A 20,730-nucleotide genomic window follows, 5' to 3' on the forward strand; every position below is an offset into this window, starting at 1 on the left:
AGTCTTCCAATCTACAAAACTACTTTTTATAGTAGTCAATACAATATATCAAAGACTTACTTCATCAAAGAATAGGCAAATACTTAATGGAACAGAATAGCGAGCCAATGATTTTCAACAAAGAGCAAAGGCAAACCAATGAAGAAAGCAGTCTTTTCAACAAACAGTTCCCAATAGCTATATATATAAATAAAAACACATGGATCCAAACACAGACACTTAACACAGAGTTCAGGTGCTAATGAAAAGTTTTATCATATATTCCTAATTTTGAGAGTAGCAGCACCTTAATTTTTTAATCTCTTTAAATCTCCACATACTACAGACAATTCTTTTAGATAGCAAAGCAAAATATCCATGAACAGTAGATTAGGATTTTTAAAAGATAATTAGGTACAATAAATATATCATAATAATTTAGGCTATTTAAAATGAGAGAAACGAGCAAAACAGCCTCAACAATTAAAATCCTAGTGGTGACATTAGGGTGGTTATCTTGACAAAACATGTGTGAGATAAAATATAGAAAATAAGAAATTATGGGATCAAACTCATTGCTGAATTCCTGTACTGGGAGTTTTGGTATAAACATAGAAATGTAGCAGTAATATAGAAGAATTAAATGTAAGAACTATAGTATTGAGCCAGCAGTATCAATATGGATATACTATTACTATGTATACAAATACAAATATTGCTCCTGAAGAAATGTAGACAATGACCAATCCAGAAACAACAAGCCAATGTCCCTGTTTCATGACTTAGACTAAAAAATATCATTTTACTTTTAAAAAATAGTGTCTTGGAGAAATGGCTGATTCTAGCCTAGGACAGGCAATGTACAAAATGAGTGTGACCCACCCACACACCAAACTGCAGGGAATCCACCAAGATTGCTGAGATCATAACAAGAGAAAGCAATTTGAAGACACTTTTTCTAGAAAAAAATGGGGTAACCTAATCTTCTAAAAGATAAAGTCATAATTTATGTACATAAAATAGAGTGTTTGAATCTATGAATTAATGAAGCTATTTTAAAAATTAAAATCAAACATCTTCATTATAGACCAGTTTATTATCTCAACAAATGGTAGGAAAATAGACATTTATTCAACTTATTATATATGGCTGATAGAGGTGTTATTTTACAAGAAACCAGATAATAAATGAAAATAAAATTATCTAATTATAAAATGACCATGAATCCATGACCCTTGGAGCTGAACATCAATAGCTAACATCAAAAACCAGAAACAGGTATAAAAGCCAATGAGCCTGATGATAAAAGAACAACTGCTCCAGAGATTCCCACCAACGTTATAAACTCAGAACTGTGGGAGGGCAGAGAAACATATTAAAGGGTGCCACACAGATACAAACAAGACCCAGTCCACAAAACACTAGAGTTGCAGCAGAAACCTTTTAAGGAAAGAAACAGACTAGTGGAAACTTGTAGACTAAGATACACCCTGGAATGCTCTAAGTGAATATAATGCTTTGTCTTCTGGGAATGTACACAAAAGTGGTAAAGACCATACAGGTAGATAACAAAGTGGTTGAAGCTGATGGCAACCATTTCCTTGGAGAACAGAGTTGCAGTCAAGATTGATACAGCACAGGAATGAGCTTCATGGGGATGCTGATTCCAAGAGTGTTTTGCTTGTAATAGCTCATTAAGCTATGCATCAATTTTGTGGCTTGCTTTATATGCATTATATTTTGTAATAAATATAACTTAAGCCAGTATTTTAAAAAAAATTTCATAAAACAATACACCTAGCTAAAAGCTAACACAGGTGCACCTTGTTGTCCATGGTGTTCATAAATATTCTGGCTTTTCCATTGAAAATATCTGTAATATTTTCTGGATGCCTTGCCAAATTGTACTGTACTAATAGACAGACATGTAAATCCTTTCCCATCAGTTACTGCTCTTTAAAAGAGTCTCAAAACAATGCTTCATTCATACGAGACAGTGAAGGCAGAGGCAAGACAACTGGGAGCTCAGGGATAGCCTGGACTACATGAGTAGTTTCAACCAAGCAAATAACAAACACAAACAACAAAACATCTTATAAGAAGAAAAATATGTTTGTGAGGTTTTATTATCTAGATCTAACAAGTCATAGATTGCGTAGCTCTGTGTATGTGTCGGTGGTTATTTGGGTGAGCAAGGTCATGTGGTCTCTCAATAGATATCTTGATGTGAGCACATAATAAAAGCTACAACAACTGCATAAACATAAAAGGGAAGAATGAGCTGTCATGACATTCTTGTCAAAGTGAACAGAAAGACAGAAGAAAACAATAAAAACTTCTCAAAACAAAGTAAAAGGAGTAAAAAGAAATGTAAATGAAGATGTTTCCATATAACACATGATAATCCATACATAAACTGCTAAAACATGTTTATACATGTATGTCCAGGCTCATGGATGTGTGCACATATGTATGTGTTGGTATGTCTGGGAGGTGTTAGATCTGCTAGGTGTTACTCCTCAGGACATCCACCTTGTTTTTTTGAGACAGGGTCTCTAATGAGGACCTGGTGTTTGGCAGTTTAGGTTAGGCTGGCTGCTCAGAGAGCCTTAGGGACCCTGTGTCTCCAACTCACCAGTGTGAGGATCACACCTGGCTTTTTACTTGGCCTTGTAAATCAAACTGAGGTCCTTGGGCTGAAATGCAACTGAATCATCTCCAAGCCCAGAAAATGCGCTCTTAATGAATTTGCTGATAAGAATTCGTTTTTCTACATTACTTATCATATATTTTTTTCAAAAGAATCATTTTCTTAGATTACATAATTCCCCTTGCTCTGTGCTTCTAATTAAGATAAACAATATTTGTTTAGAACTTTGTGGTGTGAAATTGGACCAGGCATTTTCTAATATCCATAAAATAAAATTTAAAATGTTTTCCCTCAGAAGACAGATAATTTGGTCACAGAGAGCTGATTTCTGCTGCCTTTGTTTTCTTACTTTTTAGCAGCTTGGTAAGCCAATTTTCTACTTAGACTCCCTGTTACAACTCTCATTTGCTGCAGTATGTGGGCTTTATCCTTTCCATGGTCTGTTATGCAAAAAAGATGGCTTCCGCTTTCATTTGTTTAAGTTTGCTGTAAAGCAGTGGGTCTCAACTTGGATGTACACGAGATCACCTAGGGAACCCGAAACAGATTACTGATGCCCCCTCCTGACTGGAGTCTGATGGAAGTCTTCTGGTGGCCCAGTCTCAAAAGCTCTGCAGGCGACTGTAATGTATTGCCAGGATATGAACTACTGTTCTAGGATTCTGCCACTGTCAAAAATAAAAGCTTTTTATCTTTTCTGATGAAGCCTATGTGAAAAATACATTTTAAAAAATCTATAGTTTAACAGATTCAAAAATTATCAATTTATTCTCTATGAAGATTCTTTTCTCTTTTGAGTTATAACTTTAGGATTTAAAAGTATATTGTCTTATTATTCTGGTTATAATCAAAGTTAAAGTCTGTTGCTGCCAGTGGAAGGACACTGAAGGAACAGTCCTGACTACTACAACTTTAGCCACTGGTGGTTTTAGTTCATGACATGCTAAAAATGTTCCAGTTAAAGATTATGTCTTCATATGAAGGAAAACAATTATTTCCACTTAGCTTTTGCATAGTGAAATTCACAAGAGTTTCTGGAAAAAAATTAAAATTTTTTTCTGAACAGATGAATTTTTGATAGACAATTTAAAGGACCATATCCTAAAACAAAAGCCCTTGCCAGGAAAATAAACTGCATATAATGAAATATCGGAAGTGAAAGAGAGTATATTAAGCTATAAGTGGTTCAAAATCATGTGTGGGCTTAGGACATGGCTCAGTGGTTTGCACCCAGCATGGAAGAGGCTCCAGACTAGATGATTCCCAGTAGCTCCAAAAGTGATCTTCACATATCATATGCAAATTTATAAAAACCAATACAGATGCTTTTATAAAGTGGCTGCTTTAATCTTACTGTCTATAAGTAGTCAGTCACTCACTATGGCTCCTACCTGTAGCAAACTGACACTTTCCTGTGCTTATTTTCATATTTGTCTCTTCTTGGTAAAATCCTAAGATCCTTGCAGACAAGACAGTTTCTTATTCCTATCATCAGAGATGACACACGGTGCTTATGCAAGATCATGCTTCAGGCTGCTAGCTCCTTCAGGCAGAAACACCACAGTTAACTGGAAATGGGAAAACTGAGTTAATGAGTAAATTCATTTGGCCAGAGCATAGATTTATATAAGAAGGCAACACTGGAAAGGCTGGTCCAAACCAATTTGGATCAAGCTGAGCTTAAGTTCACCATATACTAAAAAGCTGAGTGAGTATGGCCAAAACAGATCTGTGTTTTAGTGCCCATACCTGTACACATTAGAGCCACCAGCAGCCTGGGTGAACTTATCTGGTTCAAACTTACTATCTTAAAAATAAGAAAACTAAAGCCAGTTAGACTGTTACCTACCCAAAGCCAGATAGAGAAGCTTTCCAAAAAGCTTACTGCTGAAGAACTGGGAAAGGTCCAGTTCTTAAAGAAGACACACAGTCATAAATATCAGATATATATGTATGTACTAGGACCTTTCAATGTTAAAAGGCAGCCTAAAGCTGGACATGGTAACACATGCCTTCAAACTCAACACTCAAGAAGCTGAGGCAGGAAGATCAGGAGCTTGTTGCTACCGTCTTACTATCTGTAGGTTACATTTAAAAACCAACCAACCAACCAACCAACCAAACAAACAAAATAACCTGTCTCCAAAATAAATGAAACTCAAAGACTAAAAGTTTATGTAAGTGGAAAAAAGAGAAAGCACAGACCTACTCATTTTATCCTAGAACACGGATTTTGAAAAATACTTCCTAAAGTCTGAAAGGTTTAGAGGAAAATATTGGAATAGACTTGTTTCACCCAGCTAAAACTAAATTTTTAAAGGGAGAGAACTCTTTTTAATTATAAAAAAAAGAACCCAGAAGTTTGTGTCTACATGGGCACAAAATGAAAACACACACAGGTTCATCTATGTGATATTCAAAAGACCACAGCACTGTGAGGGACAGACAGAGTGAGAACACTGACATGGCCTTGGACACGGTCCTTCCAGGGCTCCCATGGGAGGGAAGACCCGGGATGAGAGGCTGTGCTGCAGACAGCCTTCCCTGCAGCTTCTTGCCTCCTGACAGTGCAGCTTCACAGGGGCGTTCACACAATAGGCATCTGACTCATGGTTGTTAAGGTGAATGCAAGCATAGCTTTTCCAGGCATGACATCCTCGGTAAACAACAGTCGAAGTTTGTTGTCTGTAAGTGTTACTATCATGCATAGAATTTTCATCAACGTAACTCTACTTTACAAATGAACTATAACTTGAGTAAGTCAGTAACTCACTTAAGTGGAGAGTGAGGCAGCTCCGGCCAGCACGTGAACCTACCAGCCTATGCTCTCAATCACTGCATTACTTCAGCCCTAGAGTGGTCTGCTTATGCTCAAGTTATGATACATTTAGGATCTCGGTTTATATTCAATTTCCTTTTTGAATATTTGAAAATATAAAATATAGGTTTAAAATGAATTCACATACATTTCAGAATAGAAAAACCAGTAATACTATTTTATTTTTCCCTCATTAGAATGTATGTATTTGTTTTAGATTTACCTCCAGTCCTCCTTGAGTAAAACCCAGAAGCAGCATGTTGGCTCTGTCCTTTTCAGAAGAAATTGGAGTCCAAGGCCAAGCATCATCACTGACCAGTGGCCACCAGCAAACAACCAGATCCTGAGTGGAGTTGAGAGCTAAGTGACGATCTATTGTCCTGTTGGCTGGGCCAGGTATGTCATAATAGGAAATCTAGTGGTTATCAGAAAAACAAAACATATGGAAATGTTTCTTTTAAAGGATGCAAAATCATTTATTTCAAAAGAAAATCAAAGCATTTGTAAATGTAATACACTCAAGTAAATATGCATCTTCAACATGTGCTTACAAGGGTGTCAGAATTTACCAAATTCTTTTGACACATATATAAAAAAAGACATATGTTCAAATTCTCCCAATTTTTAGCAGAGGAAAGGAAAAAGAGAAATGTGAGTTAGGGAGGAACTAGATCTAGCAATTCCAATCAATACCGAAATGTACAGTCATGGTTGCTTGACAGCATCAACCTACACACAGGGCTTAGGATCAACTGTATTAAATAACACGTTCAGTACTGCTGACCAAGACTGTCTGACTACTGTTTAAGACATAAGATGTTAACAGTGTCTGACAACAATAAAAGGAAAAGCAACTCGAGGCAAATATCTCTTAAAAGAATATGAGAAGTATATACACACATTCTGCATAAAAGGGATAAGCCATGGCGTTGTGCATGAAAGTTTATGCAGCTTCTGAGAATTACACTTCTCTTTCTTAGGAAGGATTTGTCGAATTTATTATTCAAACTATGTTATTTTGGAACATGGTTATTTGAAAACATAAGCACGGCACCATCTGGGTGACACATGCCAAGGAAATATAGATTGCACCGTATTTCTGCTTAAGGAATTAATGGAAGGTTGATAGCTTGGAAGGAAAAAAAAACTATCTTGCCATTGCTGGTCAGCAATAATCGAACCACTTTCTGGGGATTAAGCGCATGGCTAAGCCTACTGGACCAGACACTAGCAAAGGGCAGGGGGTCTTCTTATCAGAGAAATGCTTCTGGAGCCAGTCTCACTACATGACAGATTGCTTTCATATTCCTGTCTGCAAGGCAACAAAGGATGGCAGTAATGCGATAATGCCAGAGTGCAATGGGTGTTAAGAACCCGCTGCATTTATGTATTGTATTTAGTAAATAATCAGGCTCATCCAAATTGTGATCTCACCACTCAACCAAGGCCATTAAAATCAAGGTTAATGCTTTAATAATCCTCTGCTATTTTTTTTCCAACATGGTCAAAAGAAACTCTTTTCTATTTGCATGGCCATAATATTATTGACCTCTTCATCCTCTGAATACACATCAAAAAGAACTAAAATCAAAGTAATTACCAGTGTTGTTCTCTCATGGTAAACATTTAACTCCTTGCACTGTTCCTCATCTGTGAAACTGAATTAGATTTTTAAAATGTGGACAGAAAAGCTTGTTAAAGGTCAACACTTTCAGGCTATTTACCCTGAAATTCTCCTTGTCAAAATTATTTCAATGTGAAATAATTAAATTATGGTTAGCTGGAAAGAAAAAACAGAGTTATAAATACTCGATACCTGCCCTTGCTTTAAAATCCAAATGGGCAATGATAAAACACAGATGCACTGTATGGTTTTAAGTTTAAATACTTAGCGTTTCAATCTGATCATTGTAAATTTTTTTCTTTTTTGAGAAAAAAACCTGTTAAATACTTAAAGATGAGTGTGTATTATATTTGGTGTCCACCTTGTCATGAAGGCATGTTACAAATTTCTAGATGATAAAGTCAAGTTAAAAATGAGTAATTGGCATGTTTAGGTTTTGTACAATGCATATCAATTGTTGTTTGGTATTCACTAATTATCATATGTTTCAAACATTGAAGCAAGAAATGAAATTCCTGGTGTTGCCTCAAGGAAATATAGTCATACTCTACTGTATGCACAGTGCCAATAATTTCTCAAGTTCAAAAGCAGAAATAATGTATTAATTCCCCTGTTTAAGCAACACAGGCCCAAAGACTAGCATGTTCTTTATATTTTTTTAAGACAAGCTGACGCCTTTGCAGTTTTTTCCTTGGCTCACATTACCACCATCCTTCAGTCAAGAAGACACCACCCGCTACTCATCACACCTCTACAAAAGAAATTGTCCTATGGGATTTTAAATAAAAAGGTAAATAACACTTTAAATGGCTTCAGCTAATGAATAGTGATGCATTTTAAAGATCAATATTAGGGAAAAAAAAACAACATTTTACAATCAATCTAAGTTAACTATTTGGGGGAAACAGTGCTAAAAGAATGAAAAAGGGAATCTTTCATTTTTTGACTAATGTACACATGAATATCATAAGTTGCCAGCTAGAGAAAATTATTATCATGCAAATACTATAGAAGCTCCACAAATCTGTCATATAAGCCAGACTGTATTTTATTGCCACAGTGAAAAACTTATTTCCATGTTAAAACTGTCTTATAAGAATAAATTAAATCTTAATTTTATTAAACAAATTAAATCTTTCCTATGCCACTATCAGCCCAAACATAATAAATAACAATTCTAAAGTATAGAAAGTTAGGTACAAAACTCAGCATCCAAGCAATTACAAGACCAATTACAAAGCACAGGGCTCGCTTTGCCTTTGCTGTAGACACCTGAGGATGGCGTCCATGTGCACTGCTTCTAAGAAAGCTGTATATCAGCTCTATTCCCACTGAACAGTGAACTGTCTCAAATCCACGTCACAGAGGCTGGATCAATCTTGCAAACACAGGTCAGTGCTGAAAAGACGCCTTGAACTGAAACAGCCTGGAAAATGCATTAGATGCTCACCCTTGCAGAGAGGGTACCTTGCCAGCAGTCAAAATGCTATGTGGAAAATTTAAGCACATTTAAAATAAAAATCCTGCCTTAGCAGATGTGAAGTCCATGATACAGGGAACAAATTACCCGGAGTTAGCAGAGGAGAAAGACTGGCACACCTCATAGAAATTTCTTTTTTACATTTCCTCCAGTCATAGTTGGGGGTGAAATGCGAGGATCTTACCATTACTTATCATATTTTCTATTAATCTTTGAAAGACCCTTCTTTCCTTTCTCATCATGAAATCCAGAGCAGCTATATGGATACTTAGGGGAATGAGAAGTGCAATCTATAGGAACATTAGGAAACAAGCCGACTTTGACCTCCATGAGCTGGCATATGCCATTGTTAGGCCTTCCCACAGGCAAGGTTTGCCACAGGTAAGGGATAAAGACACACTCAGGCTTCCTGAGCCCACAAATGCTCAAGACTAAAAACAGTGACATGAACTTACGCATTCCTCTAGAATACCTTAACGAGTAGTAATATGACTGTATACATTGAAATTTCTACCTTATAATCCAAGGCTGAGAGTTTTTCCAACCTCTTGTTTCCATCAAGAGAATCCATCTTCTTTGTAAACTGAATAAAACATAATTTGTTTTGTGCCAGAAATGATAAGATGATGAAACTGTCTGTAAGGAGAGCTAAAGCAATGATTTAATAAGTCCAAGTTAGAACACGTTAATACACTTGTGCTGAATTATTATTAAAAGATGCTGTCAGAAAATAAACATTAATTGAAGTTACTAACATCTCCCAATTATATTTGAGTGATAAATCAACATGACAATGCAGATTTGGTATTTCCCCCTCTTTCTGTGACTATTTCCATATAAACTAATGCTTGAGGATACCACCAAAGGAAATATTTGGGAACCAGAGTTCAAAATGTATAAGAGAGGCTGGGTATTGTAGCACAATACCAATACAATTTAATCTCACTAAGTGGAAGGTAGAGGTAGACAAAGATTGAGACTAGCTAGGGATACATAATATGAGCCTTTCTCAATAAAAAAGAACATAAAAATATAGAAAGAGACTTTTATTTGTATTTATGTACTGTTTCTACATTCATAGAAGCCATTTGAGAATAAACTAGATTTGATTGAACACTAATCAGTGTTCTCTACCTAATTTTTTTATTTGAAAATTTTCATCTGTAATCCCTCTTTTGAAGACTTACAAACTGGATGAAAAAAATACACTATACTCAAATGTGCATATTATTTATGGATATATATTAATATTTAATAATGAATATCAACAAAAATACTTTTATAGTTTTGTTACTAAAGAATTTAAGTAGGTAAATAATATCACAGGTTATATAAGACCCATTGTTATGTGAATTGTCCCTTGGGGAACAAAGGAAAAATGAAAAAGAAATTATCTAACATCTTTACACTTTTTTCACTTCACCTCTGGATGCACACTCAGTGCCCAACAGTGGAGTAGCTGGAGAGCTACCAAGAACTGCATTGCATCACTACCATGTCCCACGAGAGTGCACTGTTTGGGTACATATAAAAGAAGCACATGAAGAAAGACAACTCAGACAGAAGGGTGTTGAACATTCCCTGTCCGATCTAACAGAACAACATAAATATGAGAAACCATCATAGCCACTGCTACGTGCAAAGTCAATGAAGGATCCCATGGTGAGCTGTGAAGCCAGAGCCCTTTCCCAGAGCTCCCTTGGCATCCCACTCCTACATAATTGAGGCAATGCCATGACCACAGTCTTCACCCCACCTGTTACTATCAGCACTGTTGCTAATGGTAGCTGGCCTGCAGATTTCTTTCTTACAGCCTTGGTGTGATTATGCCTGACGGTACTCAGGAGTGCTTAGTGGTGCATACAGCAGAAATAGGGGTTTCCATTCTCACCTCCATCCTTTCTGCAACACCACATCTTCCTTTCTCATTCAAACTAAGATACTGTTTTCAATCTTTCGTAATAATATAGCCTGTTTTGAGACTGTTTTTTTTTACCCCAAATAAAGTAACAATCTTAAAATCTATGGTCATCATAGTATATACCAGAAAAGAAGTAGGTCAGAACTTGTGTTCAGATCAGTCACTTACTAACTACATAAGCCTGACCATTATCCTGAGTGGCTCAGTTTCACTTTCTTTACCTACTAGAATAAAAATAATCATATCTTATATAGTCCTTTTCTTGAGTTAAATAGAATGGCATCCAGCATGGAATCTTTATGGCTCAAAAAATATCATTAAACTTCCTATTCAATAAATAGCTTAAAATTCTTTTTAATGTGCTTTATACCAAACATGCATGGTGCTTTCACTTAATAGATCTGGACTTCCCTAGTGTATCTGGTACTGACTTTTCAGGGTATTCCATGGCTGCCTGTCTCAGCACATTTGTACTACTTAAACATAATTCATTTGGAAAAATTTTAATTGTCAATAAGAGAGAAATAATTTTAATGAATGAAAAAGGTTTATTTTAAAATTATATTCCAAAATATAAAGGAAAGACCAGAAAGTGCTTAGATTCTGAGCCTAACACTTAATGAGAAGTAAAGTGCACAGACATTAAATATTAGTTGAAGCCTGTATCAGTCCCAGGGGTTGTAAGTCTGCTATTACAAGCAATTACTTGTTGTGTTTGTAAGTCCCCAGTGATAATAATTAGTCTACCTGTTGACAAAGTATTTCTCCTGCCCCACTGTTAATGTGGGCAATTGATTTGCACATGGGTATAATTACCATCACTGATGGTGTCTGAGATGAGCTTCCCCACCAGGCTTCTGTCAATCACCACTTTCTCCAGCTGAGGCCCAGAAAGGCTTAGGGACACCAGCACACCTGAACCAAAGAGGAGCTAAACCCAGGTGAGGGGGAGAGAAAAAGATATTCTGAAAATTAGGATCATTTAAAAATTTCTTTCCAATAATACAACTCACATGGATCTTCTGACATGCATTCAGACCATGGAATTACAAGTTTTCTTCCCTAAAAGACAGTCACCAGCATTCTGAGTAAGAGACAGGCAGCTAAAACATCTGCACTCAGAGCACTGACGAAAACTGTCCACATAAAGTTAATGTGGTCCACACCGATCAGGTGCTTCATCTTCTACATGCTTAAAAGGTGCAGAAAGAACTGCTTCATTTTGTATTCAAACACTGAAAAGGCCACTGTGTATATCAGGGACTTACAGGCTATTTCTTGAAGTTTGGATAGTCACTGATACTCACTGAATACATGAAGAAGCCATGATTACAATATAAACAGCTAATTTGAATGTCAAACCTTATTCACTTCCCCAGCTAAAGATTTTATAACCAAAACCATTAAAATAACATAAAGCAAGTCACTTACATAAAATGTGAAGAATTTTAAATCATATGTAATAAACACCTTCAATAATTTCATAAGGAAACATAAAAATAGAAAACAAAATAGTGGCCTGTCAGTGTCCAGCAGCTGTTTATAAAAGACGGCTGGATAGAGCCGCTATAATTTTACAACACTCCTTCCCATTTGTAGCAGCTTAATTCATTCATCTCCAAATGTTTAGAACTTCTGAAAGGACTCTGCATATGTGTGTGCTTGTTATCTATGAGATTTTGAAATATCAACATTGGAAGAAATTGTTTCACCTTCAAGGCAACAGACTCAAAGCTGATGAATCATGGAATAGCATATGGCATAAGAAGAAAAAAAAACCAATTGTTAGTAAACTAATCAGGAACATGCCAGCCAAACTCAGAGACAACTATGACTTAAACACCACGGGGAATCCCCCGCCCACCTAGGCATCATGTCCCAGCTAGTGACTATGACTCTCTGTTGAAACGAATTGGGACATGTGTGAGACATGAGCAGCAAGAGGCACCCAGGGGATAGAGACCACAGTTGCCCTGCTGTTAGAACTGCTGACCAGGCAGCAGAAGCCTTGCTTGTATCTACTTACAGACTGCTTTATCTCATGCCCTAACCTTTGCAGAGGCACAGTGGGGGATGGGAAGGTTAGCCACCTTTACAAGTTTTTGGAAATAAAAGAAGGCATAGTTGTTCCAAGAGTTGCAAAATACTTTAGAAAAGAATTACTCTCTATTGAATTAATTTAGCCTTACTACATACCTTGATGTCAAATAATTCACTATTCTTATGAGACTTTTATAACATATGGTCTTCAATCCCCCAAATTCTTCCTTCTCAGACATTCAGAAAGACATTAGGCTCAGCCTTTCTATCTGGTTCTTCCCTTTCAAGTATCATATCACTAAAACCTGTCCTTTTCTACTTATTTTTCTTAACAAAAATGAGTACTATTCTCTTAAGTATGTCTTCCCTTAATTCATCAGTGATGGCTGGTTTCTTATGATATTGGCTTGACCACACTTATCTTTGCACCCTCAGTGCTAGGCACATAGAAGTCACTCAGGAAATATGTGGAGAAAGAATCACTACTAACTCAATACCATATTAAATAATCATAGTTAGAGGGAAATTTAACCTAAGCTTCCATATCCACATGATCTGGATGCTCCTTTGCAGCAGTCTGTCAATCATGAGCTTTGGCCAGGGAGGGAGCACCATTGGTAATGTACTTGCCTAGCATGCAGGAAGATCTAAGTACTTTTATTTTTAATTAATTAGTTTTGCTATGCATATGTGTATTCACATGCTAGTTGTGTGCATTTGACACAGCAGGAATGTGGAGAGCAGAGAGTAATGTAGGACTGAGTTCTGTGCTCCCTCACTATGTGTGTCACAGAGACCAAAGCCAGGTTACCAGCTTTAGAAGATACTTCACTAGCTAAGCCATCTCACCAGCTCCAAGTTCTGAGTTCTGTATCTAACACTGAATAAGCCTGGTTGTGGTAGTGCATTCTCAATTGCAGCATGTGGGAGGTAGAAAAAAAGAGAACCAGAAGTTCAAGGACATTTTTGGTTATGCAGCTGGTTGAAGGCCAGCTTGGACTACCTGTTACCTGACTATATCTCTTAAAAAAAAAAATACATGCACCATATTGCTGAACACCACCAGTGACCAGAGGCTCACTACACTTGACAGCTTACCTGTGACAGCTCCAACTGGTTAAAGAAACATTGGGATGGACATTCTTTTATTTAACAAAAGGTGAACATTGGTTATATGGTATGCATGCAAATAAATTTAATAACTCAAACATGAATCAAATATAATCCTTAAAGGTTGTTATACAGGCTAATAGAGAGAAGAGACATGAATAAATGTAATGAAGTAGCGTCAGCAAATCCATTATCCTGTCTGAATATATGTGGGCAACTGGTTAAGGGGTGAATCTAAAACTAAAGCTGCTTCAACCTCAGTTTTTCTTCAGTTGCCTCTCTGCACATATCCAAAGATAAAGCACGGTGGTTAAGGACATGGGCTCTCAAATCAGCAGTGGCTCTGTGTGTGACACCGAGTCACATGACATCTCTCTGCACCTTCACTCATCTCCTCATCTGAAAGAAGACATGATACATCTTCTTCACAGGGTGAGCGTTAAGTAACTCTACCAAAAGAATTTGCGATAAGCCTGGCACAGGACTTACAATGATCACTGTTATTCCATCCTTCCCATGATTGAATTCTCACTGCACTGCTTGCCATCTCTGAAGTCATTTCTTTTTGTCTTAAATAAAAATCCAGCCTCGGAATTGGATATGAAACATTGGACTCTGGGTGATTTAAGCTATAATTTTAATTTACTAATGTATATATACAATGTGTATGTGTGTTCATATCCCATGGTGCACATCCCATAGCATAGGCATGGACATGAGAGGACAACTCTTGGGAGGTACTCCTCTTATTCTTTCTTCCCTGAGGTCCAAGAATCAAACAGAAGCCAAAAGTTTTGTGGCAGGTGCTTTTATCCACTGAGGCACCTCATCAGCACCCAGGTGTGCTCTCACCAGAAAGGAGACCAGCTTTTGTCATTCTTCCAATTTGCAATGATTTCAGAAGGGTATTTACCTTCACGCTAACTACAGGTTCCTTCAGAACCAGAACTAAATTTGCCCAACTTTCTCACTTCTTTCTCTGTATCTTCTGTTATCACTATCATTATCATGAAAGAGCTTTCCTGAGAGAAGCTGTGCTACAGTATGTGAACCTGTGCTGTGCTATAAAATTCATGCCAAATGCCCATTTTTATGGAGATGGAGAAGAAACATAAAACTCAGAGAAGTCTGCGCAAGAAGCAGTTGATATTGGAAAAGATTTGAAAGCCAGAGTGTCACAGAGCAGAAGTGTTTACATATCATGTGATCTGTGCTTGGGGATAGGAGCAGTGATTTACCCACTTGAGTATTCCAATAGGCCCTGACACCCTTATTCATACAGTAGTCACTCTGCCCACACATATATGTTCAGTATATTAAATGAGCCAGGCACTCTTCTGAGTACTGACACTACATCAGTGTACAAAACAGGCAATGCCTTGGCTCAACATATCCTCATGGGGTTTACATTTGAATGTGGATATAGATAAGAACAAATACTTCTAATATAATAGCAGTTAGTGATCAGATCTATGAGAGAAAAAGCACAGCAAGATGGGGATTCCAGGAAGATGCTACTGTAAGCAGGTGATGACTAATAAATGAAGAAGCCTTCAAGAAGAAATGCCATGTGATCCAGATCCAGCAAAATTGAAGGAAGAATCCACTGGAGAAGTGGCAGTTAAGGCAGAGGAGCAACAGGACAAAAACTCTGAGGCAGACTATGCCTTGGATGACTAGGGAAGTGGTCCTGTATACACGGAAGGGAACAAGAGACAGGGTCCTCACACACAACAGCGTAACAACAGGATCAAGAGCCAGCTTACACTGGAGTTTGTGAGTGAGAAGACATTACATTTTAGCAGGAATCTACAGTAAGTGAGAGAAGGGGCAAAAGCATTTAATCCACTGGGAAATCCTTCTACCCACCCCGAGAAGATAAGGACTTGAACGAGAACAGCTGTGCTAGGGAAAATGATAGGGACAGGCTTAAGATAGCCCACTGTCCAACTTTAGTGAAAGCCTGTTGGCCACATGCAGCCAAGGACAGCTAGGAATATGGCCCAACCCCATGTGCTAAACTTATTTAAACATTAAGAGATTCCTTTATTATTTTTGTAAACTCAACTGTATGGTACTTGAACATGACTTTGTAGGCAACAACATAGAGTCTCAATGTCAAAGGTTGGATATGCTTGTAAGAGTATCCACTTGGCCTAAGCACCATGGTTTATTTACTAAAGTAAGGAACATCAGAGGCAAAAATCTAGACTAAATAGTGTCTATAAAATATAGACAAGAGCCTGGTTTTAGACAAATTGGGTTACCTATGGAATTACAAGTGAAGATAACCTTGCAGATAACCTTGAAGATAACCTTGCAGTAGAGATGGGGCCATCACAATCACATTTAAACACAGAAACAGATAAACACTCCTTAAAATGTAATAAAAAGAGGGAGACGTTCAAAGTCTGAGCTCAGGATTCCCAGTGTTCAGTGTGTGGCGCCAAAGGAGTCCCTTCTCTGCTGTTTCATAGCTTCTGCTGGAAAAAGAAACAATACTGTATGTTCCAAAGGAGGAGAATTAAACAATATTTTTTCTTAAAGATTAAGTTAAGCCTCTTAGTGAAAAGAAGTGTGGGTACCTATAGAATCAGGGTATAACCACCATTTGTGATGTCTTAAGTGTCCTGTGACTAGAGCCATGCCTGATATCAGCTTTTGGAATATGTAGACACATATGAATTAATAAGCTAATTAGTACATTTTAAAAGAGCTTATCGGGAGGCATGGATTTTACAAGCACTAGTACCAAATAAAATCCAAGATGCAGTAGAGGAGATAGTCAGGTAAAATACAGTCTGAAACTAAGGCAAAGAATATTGCAGCCCACACAAAAGTGCCACAACTCTGCTTGTTTCATCAAAATTGCTATATTTACGTCCTCCAAAATGGGAAAGGCCCTCCGATGATCTGGTAGGACTAGACCAAAAAAGAAATACCTCCCATCACATAATAATCAAAACACCAAATATACAAAACAAAGAGAAGATACTAAAAGCAGTAAGGGAAAAGGGCAAAGTAACATATAAAGGCATAAAAATATAAAAAGGCATAACATATAAACACATAAAAATTCTTATAACATATAAGAATTACACCACATTTCTCACCAGAGACTATAAAAGCCAGAAGATCCTGGACTGATACCATATAGGCCCTTAGAGAACACAAATGCCAGCCCAGACTACTATACCCAGCAAAACTCTCAATCAATATTAATGGAGAAGCCAAAATATTCCATGACAAATCCAAATTTACACAATATCTTACCACAAATCCAGCACTTCAAAGAATAATTGGTGGAAAACTCCAATACAAGGAAGGAAACTACAACCTAGAAAAAGCAAGAAAGTAATCTTCCAACAACCCTAAAAGAAGGTAGCTATACAAACATAACTCCACTGCCAATAACAAAAATAACAGGAAACAACATTCATTTTTCCTTAATATCTCTTGATATCAATGGACTCAATTATCCAATAAAAAGACATAGACTATCAGACTGGATACATAAACAGGACCCAACATTTTGCTGCATACAGGAAACGCACCTTTATGAAAAAGACAGATACTACCTCAGAGTAAAAGGTTGGAAAACAATCTTCCAAGCAAATGGCCCCAAGAAACAAGCTGGAGTAGCGATTCTAATATCAAATAAAACCGTTTTTCAACCAAAAGTAATCAAAAAAGATAAAGAAGGACACTTCCTATTCATCAAAGGAAAAATGTACCAAGAGGAACTTGCAATGCTGAACATCTATGCTCAAAATGCAAGGGCACCCACATACATAAAAGAAACTTTACTAAAGCTTAAAGCATACATTGCACCTCACACAATAATAGTGGGATATTTCAACACCCCACTCTCAGCTATGGACAGATCGTGGAAACAGAAACTAAACAAAGACACAATGAAACTAACAGAAGTTATGAACCAATTGGACTTAACTGACATCTATAGAACATTTCATCCTAAAACAAAAGAATATACCTTCTTCTCAGCACCTTATGGTACCTTCTTCAAAATAGACCATATAATTGGTCACAAAACAGGCCTCAACAGATACAAAAAGATTGAAATAATCCCTTGAACCCTATCAGACCACCATGGACTAAGACTCGTCTTTGACATGGACAAAAACAACGGAAAGCCCACATACACGTGGAAACTGAACAATACTCTACTCAATGATAACTTGGTCAAGGAAGAAATAAAGAAAGAAATTAAAGACTTTTTAGATTTAAATGAAAATGAGGACACATCATATCAAAATTTGTGGGACTCTGTGAAAGCAGTACTAAGAGGAAAAATCATAGCTCTAAGTGCCCACAAAAAGAAAATGGAAAGAGCATACATTAATAACTTGACAGCACACCTGAAAGCCTTAGAACAAAAAGAAACTAATATTCCCAAGAGGAGTAGACAGCAGGAAATAATCAAACTCAGGGCTGAAATCAACTAAGTTAAAACAGAAAGAACTAGACAAAATATCAACAAAACCAGGAGCTGGTTCTTTGAGAAAATCAACAAGATAGACAAACCCTTAGCCAGACTAACCAAAGGGCGCAGAGATAGTACTCAAATTAATAAAATCAGAACTAAAAAGGGAGACGTAACAACAGAAACAGAGGAAATTTTAAAAATCGTCAGATCCTACTACAAAGGCCTATACTCAACAAAATTGGAAAATTTGAATGAAATGGACAATTTTCTAGATAGATACCAGGTACCAAAGTTAAACGAGGAGCAGATAAACCATCTAAACAGTCGCATAACCCCTAAAGAAATAGAAGCAGTCATTAAAAATCTCCTCACCAAAAAAAGTCCCGGGGCCAGATGGTTTTAGTGCAGAATTCTATCAGACATTCCAGGAAGACCTAATACCAATTCTCTTCAAACTATTCCACAGAATAGAAACAGAAGAAACAATACCCAATTTGTTCTATGAAGCTACAATTATGCTCATACCTAAGCCTCACAAAGACCCAACAAAGAAAGAGAACTACAGACCGATCTCTCTTATGAATATTGATGCAAAAATACTCAATAAAATTCGCGCAAACCAAATCCAAGAATACATCAAAGCAATCATCCGTCAGGATCAAGTAGGCTTCATCCCAGGAATGCAGGGATGGTTCAATATTTGGAAATCCATCAATGTAATCCACTACATAAATAAACTCAAAGAAAAAAACCACGTGATCATCTCACTAGATGCTCAGAAAGCATTTGACAAAATTCAACATCCCTTCATGTTAAGTGTCTTGGAAAGATTAGGAATTCAAGGTCCATACCTAAACATAGTAAAAGCAATATAGAGCAAGCCAGTAGCCAACATCAAACTAAATGAAGAGAAACTTGAAGCAATCCCACTAAGATCAGGGACTAGACAAGGCTGCCCACTCTCACCCTACCTATTCAATATAGTACTGGAAGTCCTAGCTAGAGTGATTAGACAACAAAAGGAAGTCAAAGGGATACAAATAGGAAAGGAAGAAGTCAAAATTTCACTATTTGCGGATGATATGATAGTATACTTAAGTGACCCTAAAACTTCCACCAGAGAACTCCTAAACCTGATAAACAACTTCAGTACAGTGGCTAGATATAAAATCAACTCAAACAAATCAGTAGCCTTCCTTTGGTAAAAAGATAAACAGGCTAAGAAAGAAATTAGGGAAATGACACCCTTCACAATAGTTACAAATAATATAAAATATCTTGGAGTGAATCTAACCAAGCAAGTGAAAGATCTGTATGACAAGAACTTCAAGTCTCTGAAGAAAGAAATAGAAGATCTCAGAAGATGGAAAGATCTCCCAAGCTCCTGAATTGGCAGGATGAATTTAGTAAAAATGGCCATCTTGCCAAAAGCTATCTATAGATTCAATGCAATCCCCATCAAAATTCCAAATCAATTCTTCATAGAGATAGAAAGAGCAATTGCAAATTTATTTGGAACAACAAAAAACCAGGATAGCAAGAACTATTCTCAACAACAAAAGAACTTCTGGGGGAATCACGTCCCTGACCTCAAACTATACTACAGGGCAATAGTAATAAAAACTGCATAGTATTGGTACAGAGACAGACAGGAAGATCAATGGAATAGAATTGAAGATCCAGAAATGAGTCCACATACCTATGGTCACTTGATCTTTGACAAAGGAGCTAAAACCATCCAGTGGAAAAAGGACAGCATTTTCAGCAAATGATGCTGGTTCAACTGGAGGTCAACATGTAGAAGGATGCAAATCAATCCATTCATATCTTCTTGTACAAAGCTCAAATTCAAGTGGATAAAAGACCTTCACTTAAAACCAGATACACTGAAATTAATAGAAGAGAAGGTGGGAAAGACCATCGAATACCTAGGCACAGGGGAAAAGTTCCTGAACAGAACACCAGTGGCTTATGCTCTGAGATCAAGAATTAACAAATAGGACCTCATAAAATTACAAAGCTTCTGTAAGGCAAAGGACATTGTCAATAAGACAAAACAGCAACCAACAGATTGAGAAAAGATCTTAACCAATCCTACATCCAATAGAGGGGTAATATCCAAGATATACAAAGAACTCAAGAAATTATACTCCAGACAACCATATAACCCTATTTTTAAAATGGGGTACAGAGTTAAACAAAGAATTCTCAACAGAGGAAACTCGAATGGCTGAGAAGCACCTTAAGAAATGCTCAACATCCTTAGTCATCAGAGAAATGCAAATCAAAACAACCCTGAGATACCACCTCACACCAATCAGAATGGCTAAGATCAAAAACTCAGGTGATAGTAGATGCTGGTGAGGATGCGGAGAAAGAGGAACACTCCTCCATTGTTGGTGGGATTGCAAGCTGGTACAACTACTCTGGAAATCAGTCTGGCGGTTCCTCAGAAAACTGGACATAGCATTACCTGAGGACCCAGCTATATCACTCCTGGGCACATACCCAGAAGATGCCCCAACATATAATAAGGACATATGCTCCACTATGTTCATAGCAGCCTTATTTATAATAGCCAGAAGCTGGAAACAACCAAGAAGTCCCTCAACAGAGGAATGGATACAAAAAATGTGGTACATCTACACAATGGAGTATTAC

General features: G+C 37.1%; 1 protein-coding gene across 21 annotated transcripts in view; it reads right to left on the reverse strand.

The window, feature by feature from the left end:
- The window catches only part of Wdpcp (WD repeat containing planar cell polarity effector), a 265,444-nt gene that overhangs the window by 145,044 nt on the left and 99,670 nt on the right, over window positions 1–20,730 (reverse strand). For all 21 annotated transcript variants that reach the window (XR_013111731.1, XM_076938064.1, XM_076938063.1 and 18 more), the window contains 3 exons: window positions 11,289–11,403; window positions 9,066–9,199; window positions 5,671–5,862 (listed from right to left, as the gene is read on the reverse strand). Coding sequence is in view for 20 of the 21 variants with exons in the window: in XM_076938064.1 (XP_076794179.1) it covers window positions 5,671–5,862; window positions 9,066–9,199; window positions 11,289–11,403 (441 nt within the window). In the remaining variant the exon portion in view is untranslated. The remainder of the gene's footprint in view (window positions 1–5,670; window positions 5,863–9,065; window positions 9,200–11,288; window positions 11,404–20,730) is intronic.

Source organism: Arvicanthis niloticus, chromosome 7 (assembly GCF_011762505.2).
Source record: "Arvicanthis niloticus isolate mArvNil1 chromosome 7, mArvNil1.pat.X, whole genome shotgun sequence".
NCBI lineage: Eukaryota > Metazoa > Chordata > Mammalia > Rodentia > Muridae > Arvicanthis > Arvicanthis niloticus.